The sequence below is a fragment of the Manacus candei genome, unplaced genomic scaffold (assembly GCF_025592945.1).
Source record: "Manacus candei isolate 608988 ecotype Guabito, Panama unplaced genomic scaffold, ASM2559294v1 h1tg000017l, whole genome shotgun sequence".
Classification (NCBI taxonomy): Eukaryota; Metazoa; Chordata; class Aves; order Passeriformes; family Pipridae; genus Manacus; species Manacus candei.
Window position 1 is genome coordinate 33,214,971 of NW_026138065.1, and position 17,719 is coordinate 33,232,689.

General features: G+C 44.7%; 1 protein-coding gene and 1 long non-coding RNA gene across 8 annotated transcripts in view; one reads left to right on the plus strand and one right to left on the minus strand.

The window, feature by feature from the left end:
* CHGB (chromogranin B) overlaps nucleotides 1-17,719 on the minus strand; it is a 61,481-nt gene that overhangs the window by 18,899 nt on the left and 24,863 nt on the right. For 2 of the 6 annotated variants that reach the window (XM_051783841.1, XM_051783838.1), the window contains exon 1: nucleotides 3,240-3,793. The exons of the other annotated variants lie outside the window; for them this stretch is intronic. In XM_051783841.1, coding sequence (XP_051639801.1) covers nucleotides 3,240-3,270 — 31 coding nt within the window. In that variant the 5' untranslated portion in view covers nucleotides 3,271-3,793. Of the gene's footprint in view, nucleotides 1-3,239; nucleotides 3,794-17,719 lie in introns of those variants that run through there. 6 annotated transcript variants of the gene reach the window in all.
* On the plus strand, nucleotides 6,023-17,627 carry LOC127469479 (uncharacterized). 2 transcript variants are annotated; one of them, XR_007903993.1, is made up of 3 exons: nucleotides 6,023-6,876; nucleotides 11,899-11,980; nucleotides 14,864-17,627. It is a non-coding gene; the product is annotated as an uncharacterized LOC127469479 (long non-coding RNA). The 2 variants fall into 2 exon arrangements; XR_007903992.1 differs by lacking the exon at nucleotides 14,864-17,627 and adding an exon at nucleotides 12,678-13,474.

Below are 17,719 nucleotides of genomic sequence, written 5' to 3' on the forward strand. Positions count from 1 at the left end.
TGTGCTTGTCCTAGAGCAGGGGAAAGACAACAACTCAGAGGGATGTTTTCTATTGCACAAAGGGGCAACTTGCAGGACACCTTGACCAGTGTGCACACAGCACAGGCATCAACTGGCAGGGGAGTTTCAGGGAGACTGTAACTTCAGGTGCATGTTTCTGCCTGGCAGCTAAATGTTCAGTGGTTACAGCTGAGTCTGCTTTTGAAAGCTGAACCAAAGCAGCTCACGGTGGTGGAGCATGTTTGGGTACAATGCGGTCCAGCATCACCTGGTTCCTCACCTTCAGGAAAAGAGGTTATTTCCTGCCTTATATACTGCAGTGGAGAAGAAAAATAAAATGATGGGGTGGGTCAGAGAAGCAAACAAAGTGAATGGAGAGAACCCAACAGCAAAGGGCGTCTGAGAGGATGACTTGTACTCTGATAAGTGCTGAAACCATAAAAGTGTCACAGCTAAGTTAAGGGCAAGCCAGAGAGAGAGTAAAGCACTTCACTCCTCAGGAAAAAACCTCAGTTTCCCAGAGATTATTGCACGGGCTGGGGAGAAATGGACAGAACACAGGACACTTCTGTGAGGGCTTCGTACCACTCTTGGTACTTCACATGCAAAAAGACTGTCTTTTCAACGCGAAGAAGCCATGGATGGTCATACCTCCAGGACACTGGAAGTGAGCAGCACACAAAACTGCAGGCACTCCTGACTGCAAGGGGTGCAAACTTTTCAAAAGACTGCATGCTTCATTAGCACAGAGCTTACCATGTCCTCTGCAAGATGCCAGCCAAGATTTGTAGATATGAGTCATAATCCAGATTTTTCAGCTGCATCCAGCCTGTTCTGCCTACGTTGGTCTTTAAAATTGAACAGTTTCACGCTCTCCTCTGCCAGTATCTATCTTCATGCTCTTTCAGCAGCCACCATCCATTCTTTATTTTGTTATTGCTTACATCACATTACCTAAAGGGTTCGAGAGTAATGAGTCCTCTTATCTCTTTTCTTGCTGCCCCAGAAATTTCTAATGAGAAAACTGGGATGTTAAAGGCAATGGCTGTGCAGCTCCAAGAGCCCAGAGGAGCTGAAGCAGAAGAATGAGCTCACTGGAGGTGCCTTCCCTCCCCTCTGTGCAGAGAAGCAGCATGACCCCCCCACAGAGGGACCCCAGATTAACTTCCTGCGTGGACACACCTCTTCTAAAGAAAGATCACCTCATTTTGCCATCATTTAAAACACTTGATAACAAATTAACAGCTATTCCCTTGAATGTTTTTATATCTCATTCAAAAAGGGGATAAAATTATGGCAGCTCAGGTTAATCAGGCTTCAGGAGGAGCACCCTGTGTACACCCCAAAGAGGGGCTCCAGGTAGACACTTCACGTTTGTCATGAGTGGGGAAAACCAAGTCTGTCTCTAGAGCTAATCTGGGGTCATACTAGAGTCAATTAGGGCTTCTTTTCCATCAAAACCCAGCAGGTATCTCTCAGACAGGAGTAGCAGCAGGACCCTCCTAAATAAGAGGAACTTCGTATTTTGCTGCAAGCCTTCTTTGTGGAAATTGCACATCTTTGGTCTTTTTTTAAGAAAATTCTGAATAGGAGACTAGATGGTTTCAAAGCTAGCCCAAACCACAGACCAATTCATCACTAAACCAAATACAGCAACTAAAGGGATTCAGATGCAGACCTCTGATTTCTCAGTCTCTCTCTTCCCAGGAGGTTATTTCCCTTCAAACGGCAGTTAAAGGGTTTTGCACAGCAACTAATTTACCTGTGTGGAACAGCATAAATGCTGGCAAAAAATTAAAAGCAACACCATCTGATTCACACTGAAGACCTTCCTTCCTCCCTGTCCATCCTTAGCAATAGATCCCTATATCTGTCAGTATTAATGCCCTTGTAGCTGTGACAGCTCTGTGGTGGTTAAGCAATGTGAGCTGGCAGGGAGAGGTCAGTAGTGTTACTGTAATTACTGATAGCACACTCAGGAGCATGTTTCCTTTTTCCAGCTGTATCTATTGCCAAACTAGTTGGTATCACTTTTGTCTATAGTTTTTGCCTGCAGGATGCTTCCATCTGGATTCTGACACACCAGCACCTGTGGATTTATTTGCTGCCCCAGTTTGATGCATTCTCATCTCAGCTCTTTTTTTTTCCCAAGCACCATTAACTCGAGTAGCAGGGGAGCAGCTGAGGGTCTGCTTCAATATTTTGTGTGCCCTCCAGCACATGTACAGCACCTCTGCCATAAAAGCAAGCAAGCAAAACACCAAGTGGAACCACCAAGAAGCCAGATGTATCAGTTCCATGATGATTCAAGGACAGGAAACTAAACCAGGCAGTTCCAGTATAAATCTATTTGCAAAGAGACTTTGCACCAAGTCCTAAGACCTTGGCCATAACTTGCAGCCAGCTGGGCCAGCAGGGCCTCTTCCTGTTCTGATTAAAGTTAACAGCCAAATTTCCATTGCCTTTGCTGGAAATACCTGCAGAGCACAGCTGCTGTGCCAATCTGCCAGGGGCAGCAAGGCAGGAATAGCAGCCCTGTGTGAAACTGAAGCAGGGAATCTGATGTGCATGAACACCAAAACCCATCCTGATATCTGGCCAGTGTGGAAAGGGAAGTGATGAGAGGGCTCAGCAACTGGGCTGGCAAGGTAAGGGCTGTCTCCAAACTGAAACGCTGAAGATCAAATACTAAAACTGGTGCAAGCAGTGTGGCTGTACTGGAGTAACCACATTAGCTGGGAACCTTAATGTTGACCTTTAAGACCCTGACTGTCCATCCTTTCTTCTTTGCCCATATGCTGTCACCTTGATCACATCCACACTGGAGAATGACCTCCTCAGTCAGCAAGCAACATCACTACAGCAATCCTCTTTTTCAGGGGACAAGCCAGTGGGTAGAAAATAAGCACAAAGACATTTGCCTGGCAGAGGGAGCAAGGCAGCAAAGAAGCCACTGAGCAAGGAGGCCTCCAAGAAAGAGACCTCAAGTGGTTGTGTGGGGGTTCATTGTTCTGTTGCTGACTGACATCAGCCTTCTTGGACTCAGAGAGATCTGTTTTATTTTAAAGGGAACATTCCTCCAGGGATCTCATTAGCACCATCATGAAAGACAGAAAGGAACTGAAGGTTGTTGGAGGGGTGATGGTAAAAAGGACAGAAGTGCTGTAATGGAACATGCTCAGAAACTGTATTTTCTCTTTCTCATGCACATACACACTTTTTCTCTTGGAAAATCTCACCTGCATTTGCAGTCATGATCTGTGGGATCATATGTCTGCAGGTAAACACGTACAGCTAACAGGCATCCCAGTAGAGGCATACATGTTACAGTATCAGCCAGGAACAGAATAAAATGTTAAGCTTCTCTCTCTAGGTCTGGGGCATACCATGCCGAGTTCATTCAAACAGTCTGTTCTAATCAACAGCACTTGGACATCCATGCCTACACAGAGGCTGAATTTGGGCAGGGCCACGATTCAGCTGGGGTAGAAATGTAGGTCAGTTTAAAAGCCTGGCAGATTTAAATTATCACATTCGATGTCCCAGCAACAAACACTGCATCACCCATCCCAATTAGTGACACGTCCCAAGCAGTTACATGGGCACCACAAGTGCTCCTTGTGCAGTGCTGCCCTGCAGAGAACAAGGTGGCAAGGTCTGCTCCAGGTGAACCCCTCCATGGAGTGTCTGGTGTTGAAGGTGATGCCAGGAGAAGAGTGTGTTTCTAAAGAAGTCACCTCTTTTCAGAGTGAAAGCAAAGCTCCAATAACAGAGACAAACCACTGTCTTGCTCACGTCTCGTGTGACACATCAGGGCTATGTTCTGCCTGTGTTTGTTTCAAGAGGAATTGGAGGATGTCATCTGAGAGCCCAGGTGTTCTCTTTCTGTCTTCCAACAAGACTTCTCCTTCAGCTGGCTTCGAAAAACAGGCAGAAGGGGGGTGGTTTGGAAAGATCTTGCACCCGTCTCTGTTCAAGACCAACTGTGCCATTTGCAGGCAACGTGATGCATATTTAGTTCCATCCCGGTTTGCCAGCTCCGAAATCTTCCGTGACAGACACCGTGATGCAGCCTTGTAAGTTGGATCCATTCTCCCCGGTTGTTTTTTGCAATACATCTTGTAGAAGTCATCAAGAGATTTCCTGATGCTGGGGTCTTCAGCACTGTTGCGTTCGTACATCCATGAGAGCGCGGCACCATCAGGTTCCGTGGGCTCACACAGCCCTGCTTTTGGATAACATCTCACGTTTGCTTTCTCAGAGCCTTCAGCAGAAAAGCCTGCAGGAACTGCAGATGATAGATTGCTCTCCCCTGCAAGCATATGATCAATGAAAGTCATTAGTCACCAGGTCATCCCTGTGGCAAAATCTCTTTCTGTCCCCGTCCCACTGCAGTCTGGCAAAAAGGCTCTTTGCACCACCGAGCTAAGTATTGCTCTAAACGTGGCTGGACTGCCAGGGAGCTTTGCTGCATAGATTGATATAGGATGGACTGTATTTGGGGATCTCACAGTTGTCCCAGCCTTGACACTCTGCAGTGACTGAACCTAATTGGTGGTACAAACCTCCTGGCTCCTCTCAGTCATACTTCCAAAGAGGTAGTAATTGGGATCTACTGCAGCTGACCCACAGGTTTGCCGCTGAAACAGTTCTGCATCTCTTTCAGTTTTCTCCCCTCATCCCTGGGTCTAATCCTTCCCTTTTCATAGTTCTCAACTTAAGTCCTACAGCACAACGTGCAATCCTGTCTTCTAGCTTTCAGTCAGATCTACAGCCTCCAAACCAATGGTGACTGCATGGAGTTTCGGAATGCAGACTGAAAAGGGGGACCCTGTGCTTCCCCAGAAGTCCCACTTTTGCAGCCCTGCTGCACTAAATGTCATCCCCACACCCTGAAAGAATTTTTATAGATAAAATTCACGTAAAGGCTGAGGACTCACTCTTGCCTAGCTCTTCTCCCCCTTCCTTGCTGACCCACATCTCTAGATAACAGTCAGGGCTGTGGCTTTCTTCTGCTTCAGTGCAATCCAGGCGGATGCTTTGTACTTGCACATAATCAACACACATAGCAGAGACACAATACAGCAGAACAGAGACACTTGGCAATGACAAGATGTCTTTGCCATCTTGTCTTTGCCTGGTCAGCACACTTCTGGTAGGAAGTGTCAAGATGGTCAGCACACTTCTAGTAGGAAGAGCCTTCATAAAGAGACTCCGAACTGGGCTCTGGTACCCAGGTAACGCCTCTAACGTCACTGTCATCTCTAAGCCCTCTGCGCCAGACTGTTTGCCAAGCACCTGACTCACCAACAAGGAAATTTTCCAGGGCTCAGCCAGAGGTTGCACAGCCTTGTCATCTGCAAGTTACATAAGCAAGATGCAGGGAATCGGAAAATAGCTTGGTCTTTTCTAATTCTGTGAAATATGAAGCAGAGTGCAGTCCTTCATTTTGGTAAGAGATGATGTTCAAAGAAAATCTCAGTGTGTGGCAGAAGGCTGTTCTTTCCCTCCTGGTACACAAACAGCTACCCTTCCCTTCCTGAGCAGAGATTCATTAAAATGAAATTCAGATGTCTGTGCAGCCATACTGTACATGGTCTCTTTCTTTCTCTCCCTACTTCCTATCTTTGATCTTTCGCTTCCATTTCACTTCATCTCTGATTATGCAATTTTAAATAGAACTTCTCCTCTTGCAACGTGTCACTTCCAATGCAGTACAAAGAAAAGCTTAGTGGCCCTCTTTTAACAATGATATATGCCATAAAAATGGCAAATCAAAGAACAGATCCACTTTTCCTCAATAATCTCTCAGCCTTGGTGCCTATGCTAAGCTGGAACTGAAGCCTCATGCATCTCTGATAATTGAATCAAGTGGCATTTGCACTCAAGAGCCCTGTGGCAATTGTAAACCCCTGTGCTGTCTTCTTGCTACTTCTTGCTCACAGTCACATTTTGTAAAAGAGCAGCAGCTGCCTCCAGCTACAAGTCTCGAGCCTACACGACCAGGGTAAGAGAAAAATTCCTCTTGGCTTCCCGTTGTCAGGGGAGACCTTTGCAACACTGCTCTGCCTTTCTCCCGCGATCTTAGTTTGGCTATTAGGAAAAATTTCTTCATGGAAAGGGTTCTCAAATATTGAAACAGGCTGCCCAGGGAAGTGGTTGAGTCACCATCCCTGGAGGTATTTAAACAATGTGTAGATGTGGCACTTGAATACACGGTTTAGCGGTGGGCTTGGCATTATGAGGTTTATGGTTGGATTCAATGATCTTAGAGGTTTTTTTCCAACTTAAATGATTCTATGCTCTTTTATTCTAAAGCCAGAATGGCCTATAGAGCAGACACCCTCTGTTGAAGCACAATCATCGAAGAAAAGACCAGTAAGTATTTCAGAGGTATATTTTGGGGTTTGATTCATCACAACATACTCAATTATTATTATTATTGGGAGAACAGTTTTCTTTCAGTTACTATTCAAATTTATGTATCTATTTTCCAACAGTAGACCCTATCCTCCCAACAGATTACTTTTCCAGCAAAGCCTCCTTAAGGCAAGACATCCAACAGGGTTAGATGCCCTAACCCTGGCAGTGTTCAAAGCCAGGCTGGATAAGGCCTTGGGCAACCTGGTCTAGTGGGAGGTGTCCCTGCACATATCAGGGGGGTTGGGACTATGTAGTGTTTAAGGTCCATACCAATCCCTTAACATTCCATGATTCTACGTCTCTGTGACATGAAAGGCTTGGATGTAGAATTCCCACAAGCAATCTATACCTCACAAAGCCGCACGTTTCCTCAGCTTTCCTGACAATTTCCCAATATGTTCTCCAACTATGTGCCGAGCCTGACCTTTTCCTCCCTAAGAGATATCAGTTAAGGTAGAGAACCTTACTCAACGCCCTCTGAAGAGCTGACACTGCTGTTGAAACCTGAATGATTCATAAAGCACAGGGAACAAGCAGAGTAGCCGGATGCCTGCAGGGTCCAGAAAAAGCTTCTCATCTGGGGCACATGTACAGCACACAAGCACACATTGTAGGCCAGCAAACATGCTGCTAAAGGCAAAGACAGCACTCAATTAATCAGTCCCTTTGCCTCTCCATGCACCTGCACCCCTCAAGAAAACTGAGATTCCCTTATAATGCACAATGTTGCTGCAAAGCTTAGACCTCTCTGGCCATCTCTCAGCAGCAGGAAAAATGTACTTTTGTAAATTCTTTTGTAAAATCCCTCCATGGCGAACTGAACAACACAGCTGTCACACTCCCCTGTCCTGGCTTGGCCCAACACCTACAGAAGTCAATGCAAAGATGAGCAGGGCTCAAAACTCTCCCTCTGTTTGCCTGCAATAGAATTTAATCACCAGAGAATCTGGCTCATTATTTTTAGCTATTTTCACACAATTATACTACTAAGCATTAAAGGGGGGGAAAAACCCAACAGAAAAGCTTCAAAAAATTGAAACAGGTCATTATTCATATCTCTATTTCACTCTCACATGATAGATAATCATCAGTAAGAAAGTGTATTATTTCATCTGCACTTCCACTCCATGCTAATTGAAGTTCAGCATTTGCACCTTAGTAAAAGACCTGGGGGTGGATAAAAGGGTATTCTTCTGTTCATAAACCTGCTGATGAAAATTTAAAAGCTCCATCTGGTACCAGCACATAACCCCATTGCCCGAAGCATAGAACCAAATCCTGCTTTGGGCCTGGGCCACTTTCAGTAATGCAACAGTTCTGCCATATTGTTATTTGCACTTATACAAAAGCAGCTCACGTAGTTGTTTGAGTTTCTGTATAACTGTGTTCATGCACATACAGTCAGACTGTAAAATAAGATAGCCTTCAAACATCAGTGACACTGCTGGCTTTCTGGGGAAAGAAATCCCCCTAATTCAGGTGGGCAGTGATCCGTGCAGCTGCTTCACTAGAGCTGGTGTTGCTGTGATGTCTGTCTTTATGCCTTGCAGGGGCTTAGCTGGATGCCAGCAGCTGAAATTCTGTTATGTCTGTAGCTGGATTTGTACAAGCCTCCTACTCTCTCCTACTGTCTGACTGCCTTCCCAGGAACCCTGAGTGTGTGGTTCCCCTCCCACCCAGTACACAAAGGCCCATCCTATTATGAGGGACTGGGAGATTTATACTGTAGACCTGAGTACAGGAGAGCTAAAGCACAGTGGTTTGTCATCAGCAGTTCTGTGAAAAGGGCAATTAGTTGCTTGGTTTGGGCAGGAATCATTTGCCCTATGTCTTAGGAATGACTCCTTGCATAGATGGAGCTTGAGTCCAAACCCATCAAAATGAATGCCAATCCTATACCCACACAGAGCTGCTCTGGTGCTCTCAGGTGTTGGACACTACTGGAGCAGCCATGTTCAGTAAGGCAGCAAACCCCATCTCTAACTGGTTCAGCCCTTGGCCTCTTTCAGCCATCTGACTGAGCACACACTGTGGATAACTTGGAGCCAGGGCTGAATTTCTCTGTGTGCCTCCATTGTGTCACCCTAAACAAGGACCAAGAAAACTATAAGAAGGAGAAAAGCAAATAATTTTTTTGAACTAAGTTAATCTGGAGACATACAGATAGCCTTTATGTTCATGGTAGTGACTGAAGTTCAAGCCGGTGTTGATCAGATGATGCTAGAGCACATCCCCGTGTTGTAAAGTCAGTGATCACAGAGTCACAGAATCGATTACGTTGGAAAAGACCTCTGAGATCACCGAGTCCAACCTATGACAGAACACCACGATGTTAAGTAGACTATGGCACTGAGTGCCATGTCCAGTCTTTCTTTAAACACCTCCAGTGACGGTGACTCCACCAGCTCCCTGGGCAGCACATTCCAATGTCTAATCACCCCTTCTGTGAGGAAATTCTTCCTGGTGTCCAACCTAAACCTCATCCTGTTGCTGGTTGCCTGGGAGTACAGGCTGACCCCCACCTGGCTCCAACCTCTTTCAGGCAGTTGTAGAGAGTGATGAGGTATCCCCCGAGCCTCCCCCTCTCCAGGCTGAACAACCCCAGCTCCCTCAGCTGCTCCTCATAGGACTTGTTCTCCAGACCTTCACCAGCTTCACTGACCTTCTCTGGACTCGCTCCAGTACCTCAATGTCCTTCCTGAATTGAGGGGCCCAGAACTGGATATAGGATTTGAGATGTGGCCTCACCAGTGCTGAGTACAGGGGAAGAATCACTTCCCTGGACCCGTTAGCCACACTGTTCCTGATACAGGCCAGGATGCCATTGGCCTTCTTGGCCACCTGGGCACACTGCTGGCTCATGTTCAGCCTGCTGTCAACCAGCACTCTCAGGTCCTTTTCTGCTGGACCACTTTCCAGACACTCTTCCCCCAGCCTGTAGCACTGCATGGGGTTGTTGTGGCCAAAGTGTAGGACCTGGCACTTGGCCTTTTTGAACCTCATACTGTTGGCCTTGGCCAATCTATCCAGCTTGTCCAGATCCCCCTGCAGAGCCTTCCTACCCTCCAGCAGGTCAATACTCCCACACAACTTGGTGTTTACTGAGGGTATACTCGATCCCCTCATCCAGATCATCAGTAAAGATAATAAACAGGACTGGGCCCAACACTGATCCCTAGAGGACACCACCAGTGACCAGACATCAAGTGGATGCAGCACCATTCACCTCCACTCTCTGGGTCCTTCCATTAGCCAGTTCTTAATCCAGAGAAGGGTGCACCTGTACAAGCCATGGGCTGCCAGCTTCTCCAGGAGAATGCCATGGGAGATGGTGTCAAGTCCACGCAGACTGCATCCACAGCCTTTCCCTCATCCACTGGGTGGGTCATGCGGTCATAAAAGGAGATCAGGTTGGTCAAGCAGGACCTGCCTTTCCTAAATCCCTGCTGGCTGGGCCTGATACCCTGGTTGTCCTGCATGTGATTACACTCAAGATGATCTGCTCCATAACCTTGTCAGGTACCAAGGTCAGGCCAACAGGCCTGTAGTTCCCCAGATCCTCCTTCCGACCCTTCTTGTGGATGGGCATCACACTGGCCAACCTCCAGTCATCTAGGACTTCCTCAATTAGCCAGGACTGATGCAGCTTAGCAAGCTCTTCTGCCAGCTCCCTCAGCGCCCTAGGATGGGTCCCTTTTGGTCCCACAGACTTGTGAGCATCTAAGTGGCTCAGCAGGTCACTAACTACCCCGTCCTGGGTCACAGGGGGTCTATTCTGCTCCCCATCCCTGCTTCCAGCTCAGGGGGCCAGCTGCCTTGAGGATAACAAATCTTTCTGTTAAAGACTGAGGCAAAGAAGGCATTAAGTACCTCAGCCTTTTCTTCATCTTTGGTGACTATATTCCCCTTCACGTCCAATAAGGAATGGAGGTTTTCCTTGGCCCTCCTTACCAATTTTGTCCCTAACTCTGGCATGTCACCCCTAGGCTCATCCCTAGCAAGCCTGGCCTCACCCCCTGTGTTCTAGTTGGGAAGACAAACTCCAGCTATGGACTCAGATGTCAGAGCTTAAAGGCACCACCATGATTTTATGCCAAGAGATCACAGACATAAGCTTCCCATCAGAGAGGAAGACAGAAGACTCTGTCAGTCACAAAATCAGCCACTTCTTGCCCTGGACTGACACCTGTATCTAAGCTCTTTCTACCCATGAGTCTTCTCTCCATCATGACTTGTCAACAGTTAAAAGTCAACACATTCCCAACATCCACAGGCAATGATATGCAGAAGAGTCATACAAGAAGGACAAAAGTTACCCATTGTTTTGGTCAGTGGTACCCATCCCTTTTTTAGAGGGCCATGCAGAAGTTCTCTCAGATTGTATTATTTCTCTTTTATTATCAACCTGCCAGGATGTACCTGGGGTGACTGCAATCATCCACAAATAAGGAAGGGTCTTTATATATTTGTGGTTGCTATGAAGTGCTAAAACAAGTAAACACAGATGACCTCCCTGAGAGTTGCTACAGCCCTCTCACTACTCCTCGAAAATCCCTTCTTGCTTCTCCATCAGACATGTCCATATGGCATGGGAAAGCTCAAGCAGAGGTGATACTACTTGGGCTTGAGCAGAGCTCCCAACTGACACTGAATCTGTGCCAAATGGCATGATTTCTGGGATGCAACTGTCTCTGTGAGAGGCAAGGACAAGTCCCACGTCACAGCTGAACTCCCTACATGCCCATGCACCTCACAATGACATGTGTTGAGCACTTGAGACAGCTAATGCAGAGAAAAGCATTTTGTTTTCTTTCCACCTGGCTGATTTGTAGTGAGAGTGCACGGATCATCATGGTAATGCAACTCCCCTCTGCTCAGGGAAGAAAGAAGAAATTTAGGACGACTTTGGCAGGAGCTCATTCTCCCCCAGCCTCACACAGAATGTTAGCCTGCCAGGTATTGCATACCTAAGTACTCAGGCATTGCAAAGCTAGACGTTTTGGGACAAAATTTTACTGCTGGAATAGCACCAAAAAGACAAGTATCGAGAAAACAAGTCTCGTTCTGCTAGGTGCTGCACAAACATGCACCACTCTGAGTAAATGACAGATGCTAAAGCCTCTGTTGTACAGTACTGAAGAATTGTGGCAGAGATTACAATTTCTCTGCGCACCTCTCTGCCTTGCAGAAAACAGCTGTTGTCTTCCTGTGCAAAGGAGAAAATGAAATTTTCAATGACATTATCATTCAAAATGACTGTTATAAGCAGGGAAATTTTATCCCTGGAGGGTATTTAAATTGTGAACTGAAAGTGAAAACAAGAACATAATAAGCCTTGCTACTTTGCTGTCTGCCTCATGACACACCAACTGGCTTTCTCCTGTCATATTACGCAGTAGACTGTAGCTCACAAGATCATATCTGTGAGACTCTGCTTTACACACGACATAACCCGCAGTGTTCTTCATCCACCAGCCCACAGGAAAGGCACATCATTGCTGAGAGCTGGCCAGGAGCTCTGCAAATGTTGGCTGCTCTGTCAGGATAACTGGAGAAGGTAAGGGTGGGCAAAACGCGGCAAGAAGGGAAGGAAGAGGCTGGAGGAATTTGGGGACTGGAGTAGAAAAGGGAGACAGCGACAGAGGAATTCCACTGGGCATAGCTCAGTACTGTGTCAGGTTCCCTGCTTTTTTATTCTGTCTGCTGCACATTTATGGTGTGAAAAGTTGGGGAGGGGGGAGTTAATTTGCACTGAATAAGACGTAAGCAGTTATTTTAGGGAAGCATAAAAACTCTTCCCTTTCAGTCTAACTCCCGCGGGAATTTGAAATTCGAGAAAAATAAAAAGGCTGGCAAGTGGTAAAGTGCTTTTGAAATGCAATATGCAGGCATAGTGCATTCCCCTAGACACTCTTCCAAATGTCACACTTGGTATTAATCTCTGCCCTGCTCTGGGAGCTCACATCCGATGCCTGCTGTGCCATACTTTTAAGACAACTGGAAAACTCAGCTAAATGAAAGCTTTCAGAGAACGCACTGAACACACTGGATTTAATAAACCAAAGAGAAAGTCGGCTACAATATGAACTACAAATTAACACTCCTCACTTGCTGAGAGTCAAGAGATAAACACCACTGTCATCTCATACGTCTGTCTCTAAGCAACCAAGCCCCACAGTCCAGGGCAATAGGAATGGGCAGAAGCAGCAGCAGCAGCAGCATCATAAACACCATCACTTACTGTGCCCCATAAGCCTGATGACGATACATCCTCAACGAGGCCCCAGACAAATGGGCATTGGATGTAACTGTCCATGAACAGCTGCTGTAAGTGCAATAGCATACAGGAACTTCTCTCATTGCAAAGATCCCAGAGATGGGCAGCAACGCAACTGTGGTGCCTGAGATTTTATTTTTACAAGGTAAATTATTCCCTTGGAACTCATAATCATTCTAAAAATAGAAATAGCAAAGTTAAGAATTCTTCAAATAGGTATATTTAGAGTGGTTTAATTTACATGATTCTGTAGCCAGTAAAAAAGCCCTAAAGCATTCTATTTGTCTCAGATTGTGATTCTAAAAAAGTTGCTTAAGATCTGAGGTTAAAGATTCTATTATCAAGAGTAACCTTTCTCTGAAGCATAAATAATAATTGACAAATTTTTATGCAGCTGAAAACATTAACTGTCAATTAAAGTTATTATCTAGCAGATAAGGGCACCAAGGGGCCTTATTAAACTGCTACTATCTGCTGCTTTCCTATTACATGTAATGTCTTGGGAACTCAGCCAGACTCACCTGCCTGTGTAACACCAAAGGCACCAATTTCCAAAAGGAAACTCTGCTAAGGTTTTTTGAGCTAATTGCTCAGCTTCTAATTAGGCATTAGGAGAGCACAGAGAACTGACTGTAAGAACAGCACCAGGCAAGTTCATAAGCACAGACACAGTAATGCTGTGCTAGACCATCCTCTCCTCAGCCACAGCCAAACATCTCAGTGGGCTTTCAATTATTGACAGACAGGATCCAACACCAGCATCCCCAAGCCAGGCCTCTGCCTTCTCTGGTGGTGAAAGTAAGAACAATCCACTCATGTCAAGTCCCTTACAACCATGACCACAGCACTGCTCTGCCCACAGGGAGGACTCACCACTTGAATCAGATCTGACCCCTGTCCTCCTGCGAGCAGGCAGAAGCCTTTAAATAAAATGACTGATTTTTCCTTCTTTTAATCTGTAACTTCCAGTGTTGCTTTTTTATACACGGAAGGCTCTAATTTAGCCCCAGATCAAATTTGTCTTTAAGCTTATCCTATTTCAGAATAAAAGCAAAAGTCTGCTGCTTGAAACTGGTGAGAAACAATCCTACCTGCCTTGATTTTCACTATTTAAGATTTGTAAAGAATTTTATGGGGGAAATCTGTGTTCTATGGTGCCTGAAGAAGCTTTCCCACTTGATTAACATTGCACAGCTGAAGCAAACGGTAGTTGTTTCTGTTTATATTTTTTCCTGCCTAAAATTTGTAAATTCCAGTCTTGTCTATCCTCTTTTTTTTCCCCAGCTGATTATTTATAGAGAGTTAGCTTTTCATGAACTGTTGGCTTTCTGACACATGAAGCACTTCCTAGGGAACCCTATTAAACTAAGAGGGATGAAATTTTTATTCAGCCCCTCAGTTTGGTTACTAGCTTGTTAACTCCAGAATCTGGAAAAGGATTTTTTTATGCCAACCCCTTGAGCTAAGAGCTGAGAAAATCCTTGGGAAACGAGTCATCTGAGGAGTTGTCTTGTAGAGAGGAAGAGGGATTGATGAAAAGACAACTTTCTTCATAGTTCTAAGGTAAAGGGAGAAATCCTTCCTGTTTCTGGCAAGACACACAAAGGAAAGATACTGCATTTTAGAGATTTTGCTTACGTGGCCATTCAGAACTGATGAAGTTGTGAGCTGAAACTAAAAGCAGAATAGCAAAAAAAATATGGAAGAGTTATTAAATCCCATTCTTTGGGGCTTTAATGAACCCTCTGCTAGAGGCAAGAATAGGGCCCAACAGGCAGCACATTGTGTGCTGCAAACACCCACTTTTGAGGATGGGGCTGAAATAAAGAGAAGGGAACCACCACCTACTGTGAAATATTCAGTAATAGCCACTGACAATGACAGGAAGCAGCCACAGATCACAAGTATTACTGAGTAAGACAATATCACTGTATTCACAACTATTAAAAAAGAAAAGAAAACCCAAAGCAATATCCTTTCTTGATATATGAAACACTTTGCCTTTCATTCAGTTACACGTTTTCAGAAAGCAAGAGGACCAACAATCTTCAGCTACTCCTGCCTTTAGCAGGAGTAGGAATAAGCAGACAGCTCTCACTGGAGATCAACTGCTCAAGTCTCAAATCACTTTGCAAAAATTCTACCTTCTGCATCTCCTTGCAGAAAGGCATGCATGACAGTTTGCCTGGAAAAAACTCCCAGAATATGATGCTATTCATTCAGCTAAAATAGAAGAGGAAGAGCCTGCCATGACAGTGTTTCTTTAATGAGAAGAACAGACTAGAAGACCAACATATTACATAAAAATTAGCAAAATATTTGCTTTATTTAAAGATTGTGTGAACTTGGAAAGGGAGATGGCGTGGGGTGTTGTTCAGTGTACACTGCCTTCCCTTGCCATTACAGCACTTGAAAGTCCAATTCATTACAAAGTTAGCACCCACAAACATAAATATAGTTTCCATTGAAGAGATTCACAGGCATTTCAGCTCTGCTTCCAACCAGTTATGCACAACTGTGGACACAAGTGACATGAGAATCATAGGCAGAAGTGCAGTTTTTGACCAAGAAAACACTGTAAAGCAAGGTATTTTTTAAGCATCCCTCTTGAATGGTAGGTAAAATTATACTACTCGTAAATACTTTTGAGAAGAAAAGAGTTACGACCTATAACAGTCTCATTAGTCATGTTCATGGGAGGCCCTGCACTTGGAAACCTAAATCCTGATGTGGAGTTGATGCCTGGGTACCACAGATCAGCTGCTGGGGGGAAGAGAAAATGTTCTAAAACCTATGGAGGCAGGAAACTGAGTCACATAAGGCAGAAGAAGGTGCAGGCTGGCTTAAACACAACTTCCTCCCAATTCTTTACTCCCTCTAACCTGCACACATGTGTGTCTCTTAGCCAAATGCATCTGTGGGAGTTTGTTAACTTTCTATCAACTTATTATTTAGGTTCACATCCCAAATCAGTGGATTGATTTTTCAGGAGCGCTGAATACACAGATGCTCTTACCAAATTTAAAAGAAGCCATAGAGATTTTAGCTCTTTGGAAAACAATGTTATCTAAGCTTTAACTTTACTAATTCTTCAGCAGATTGTACAACTAACTTCAGCAAGTTGTACAACAGAAAAACAAGAGAGGTACCTCTTGGTTCTCAGATTTTAAGGTCCTGATCTTTCATTTTTGTCTTAAGGTCAAAAGCATAAGTGTGGGAATACTACAAGAAATGCTTACAGATGGACTGATTCTCTCTAGATGGGATTGAAATAGCTGAACATGTGCAGTCTGTACTTCTGCAGATCAAAGGTCTTTACCTCCAGTCAGGATTGATCTCACATGAAGAACAACAGAGGAACACTTGAAGAGATAGTTTCCTGAATTTACTTGCAACAAGGTGATCTGAAAACCATGTTTCTTGTCTGTGTCATGCTCCTGAAAATATGCTGCATGTCAGACAAACACAGAAAGGCTTGCTCTTGTTTAAGAAGCAGAAGCAGGGAAAACCCACAAAGAAATAATCTTAAAAAACACAGGCCAGTAGCAGGTACAAAGGTAAAGAAAACTACTGATATTCTGGTGAAGATGTGAAGGTAGAGCGAGGCATTTTCCCAGTCTCCCTGCAGGCCTGATGTGACTACATGCATGGAACAGGCTGTGCAGAGGTGTGCCAGCCTGGAGTGCCTTGGCACGGAAAGAGCAGACCTACATCTCTGTCCTCTCCATAGCCCTGCTGTGTGGGCTGTGAGATCACACAGCTTGGGGCTTTTTTTTCTTCTGCATTACCAGAGGAAGCTTGTGCATCAGACACCCATCAAAAAAGGAAAAACACAGACTCAAAAATAAGAATGGAAGCAAGATACCAATCTCCACCTATGAGTTTTCCACAGGCTAATAAATGAAACATCCTCACATTGAAAAAATCAGAGTGTCAGACATATCAGTCATCAAGGAAATTTTCAAGGGACAGAAAATGCAAACTGAACAGATTACAATAAGAAGCAAGCAAGAAATACAAGTTTAATAACTTAGAGATATTTGTTCATCACTAGCCTGTGACATTTTGGCTTGCCACTCTGAAAGTACACTGAATAAACATTCAAGACATCTAATTTTGCTGCAGTATTACTTAAAACGAAATAATGAATAGAAAGATTATTAGACTAGAGCAACAGGCACATTCATAGACCATTCACAAATGCTGGAGGCTTGAGAATCACAAGGGCTTTTTCTTAATTATGTACATGCTGTTTAGGGAATCACTGAAAATCTCTTCCATCAGAACCAGCTTGATGGAAAATTAGGTTTTGAACAGAAGTCTTCTGCCGTTAATCAGTCAGCTTTCTGCAGTCTGTCGCTACTAAACCAAGCACCTGAAAACTGAAATTGGAAATGGTTATAATGTAAGGAGTGCAGTGGGAGTGAATCCTCAGGCCCTCAATAGGCTGCAATCCCCTGCCAAACTTTCCTTAGGTGGTGTCATGGCTGTGATACTTTATATGCCTCTGAACAGATTAAGAAAACCTGAAGTGCAGAGCAGAAGGGAAAAAGTCCTTAAAAAGCAGTGTGACTTTAAAAGCCAGAAAGAAGAAAAATCACCGAGCAAGCAACTAGAGCAGTCTCCATTCCTATCTCCTCACTTTGACCTCTCAGCCAGTCACGAGAAAGGCTTGGCAATGCAGGCATTTCCCTGCTATAATTCAGCTTTGCCCTTAAAGGCCAGACAGTAAAAGGTTTCAGTCACTCCAGACTTGTCTGCATCTCTCTAACTGGCTGTACAGCCTACCAGTCCCGCTTTTTAAGAAAACTTCTTACCCATGAGCAGATCTGGGTGCACTCAAACCTCTAGGTTCTGCCCCAAATCAAACATTTCACCTGAATTAATTGTGGGCACAACTTTGGACAAACTATGAAGGCACGTGAGAGCCCAGATCCTGTTTACAAAACAAACAAAATAAAACTCCATGTTGCCCATCCCATATTATTATCCCACAGCAATTCTGCACCAATGTGGCTC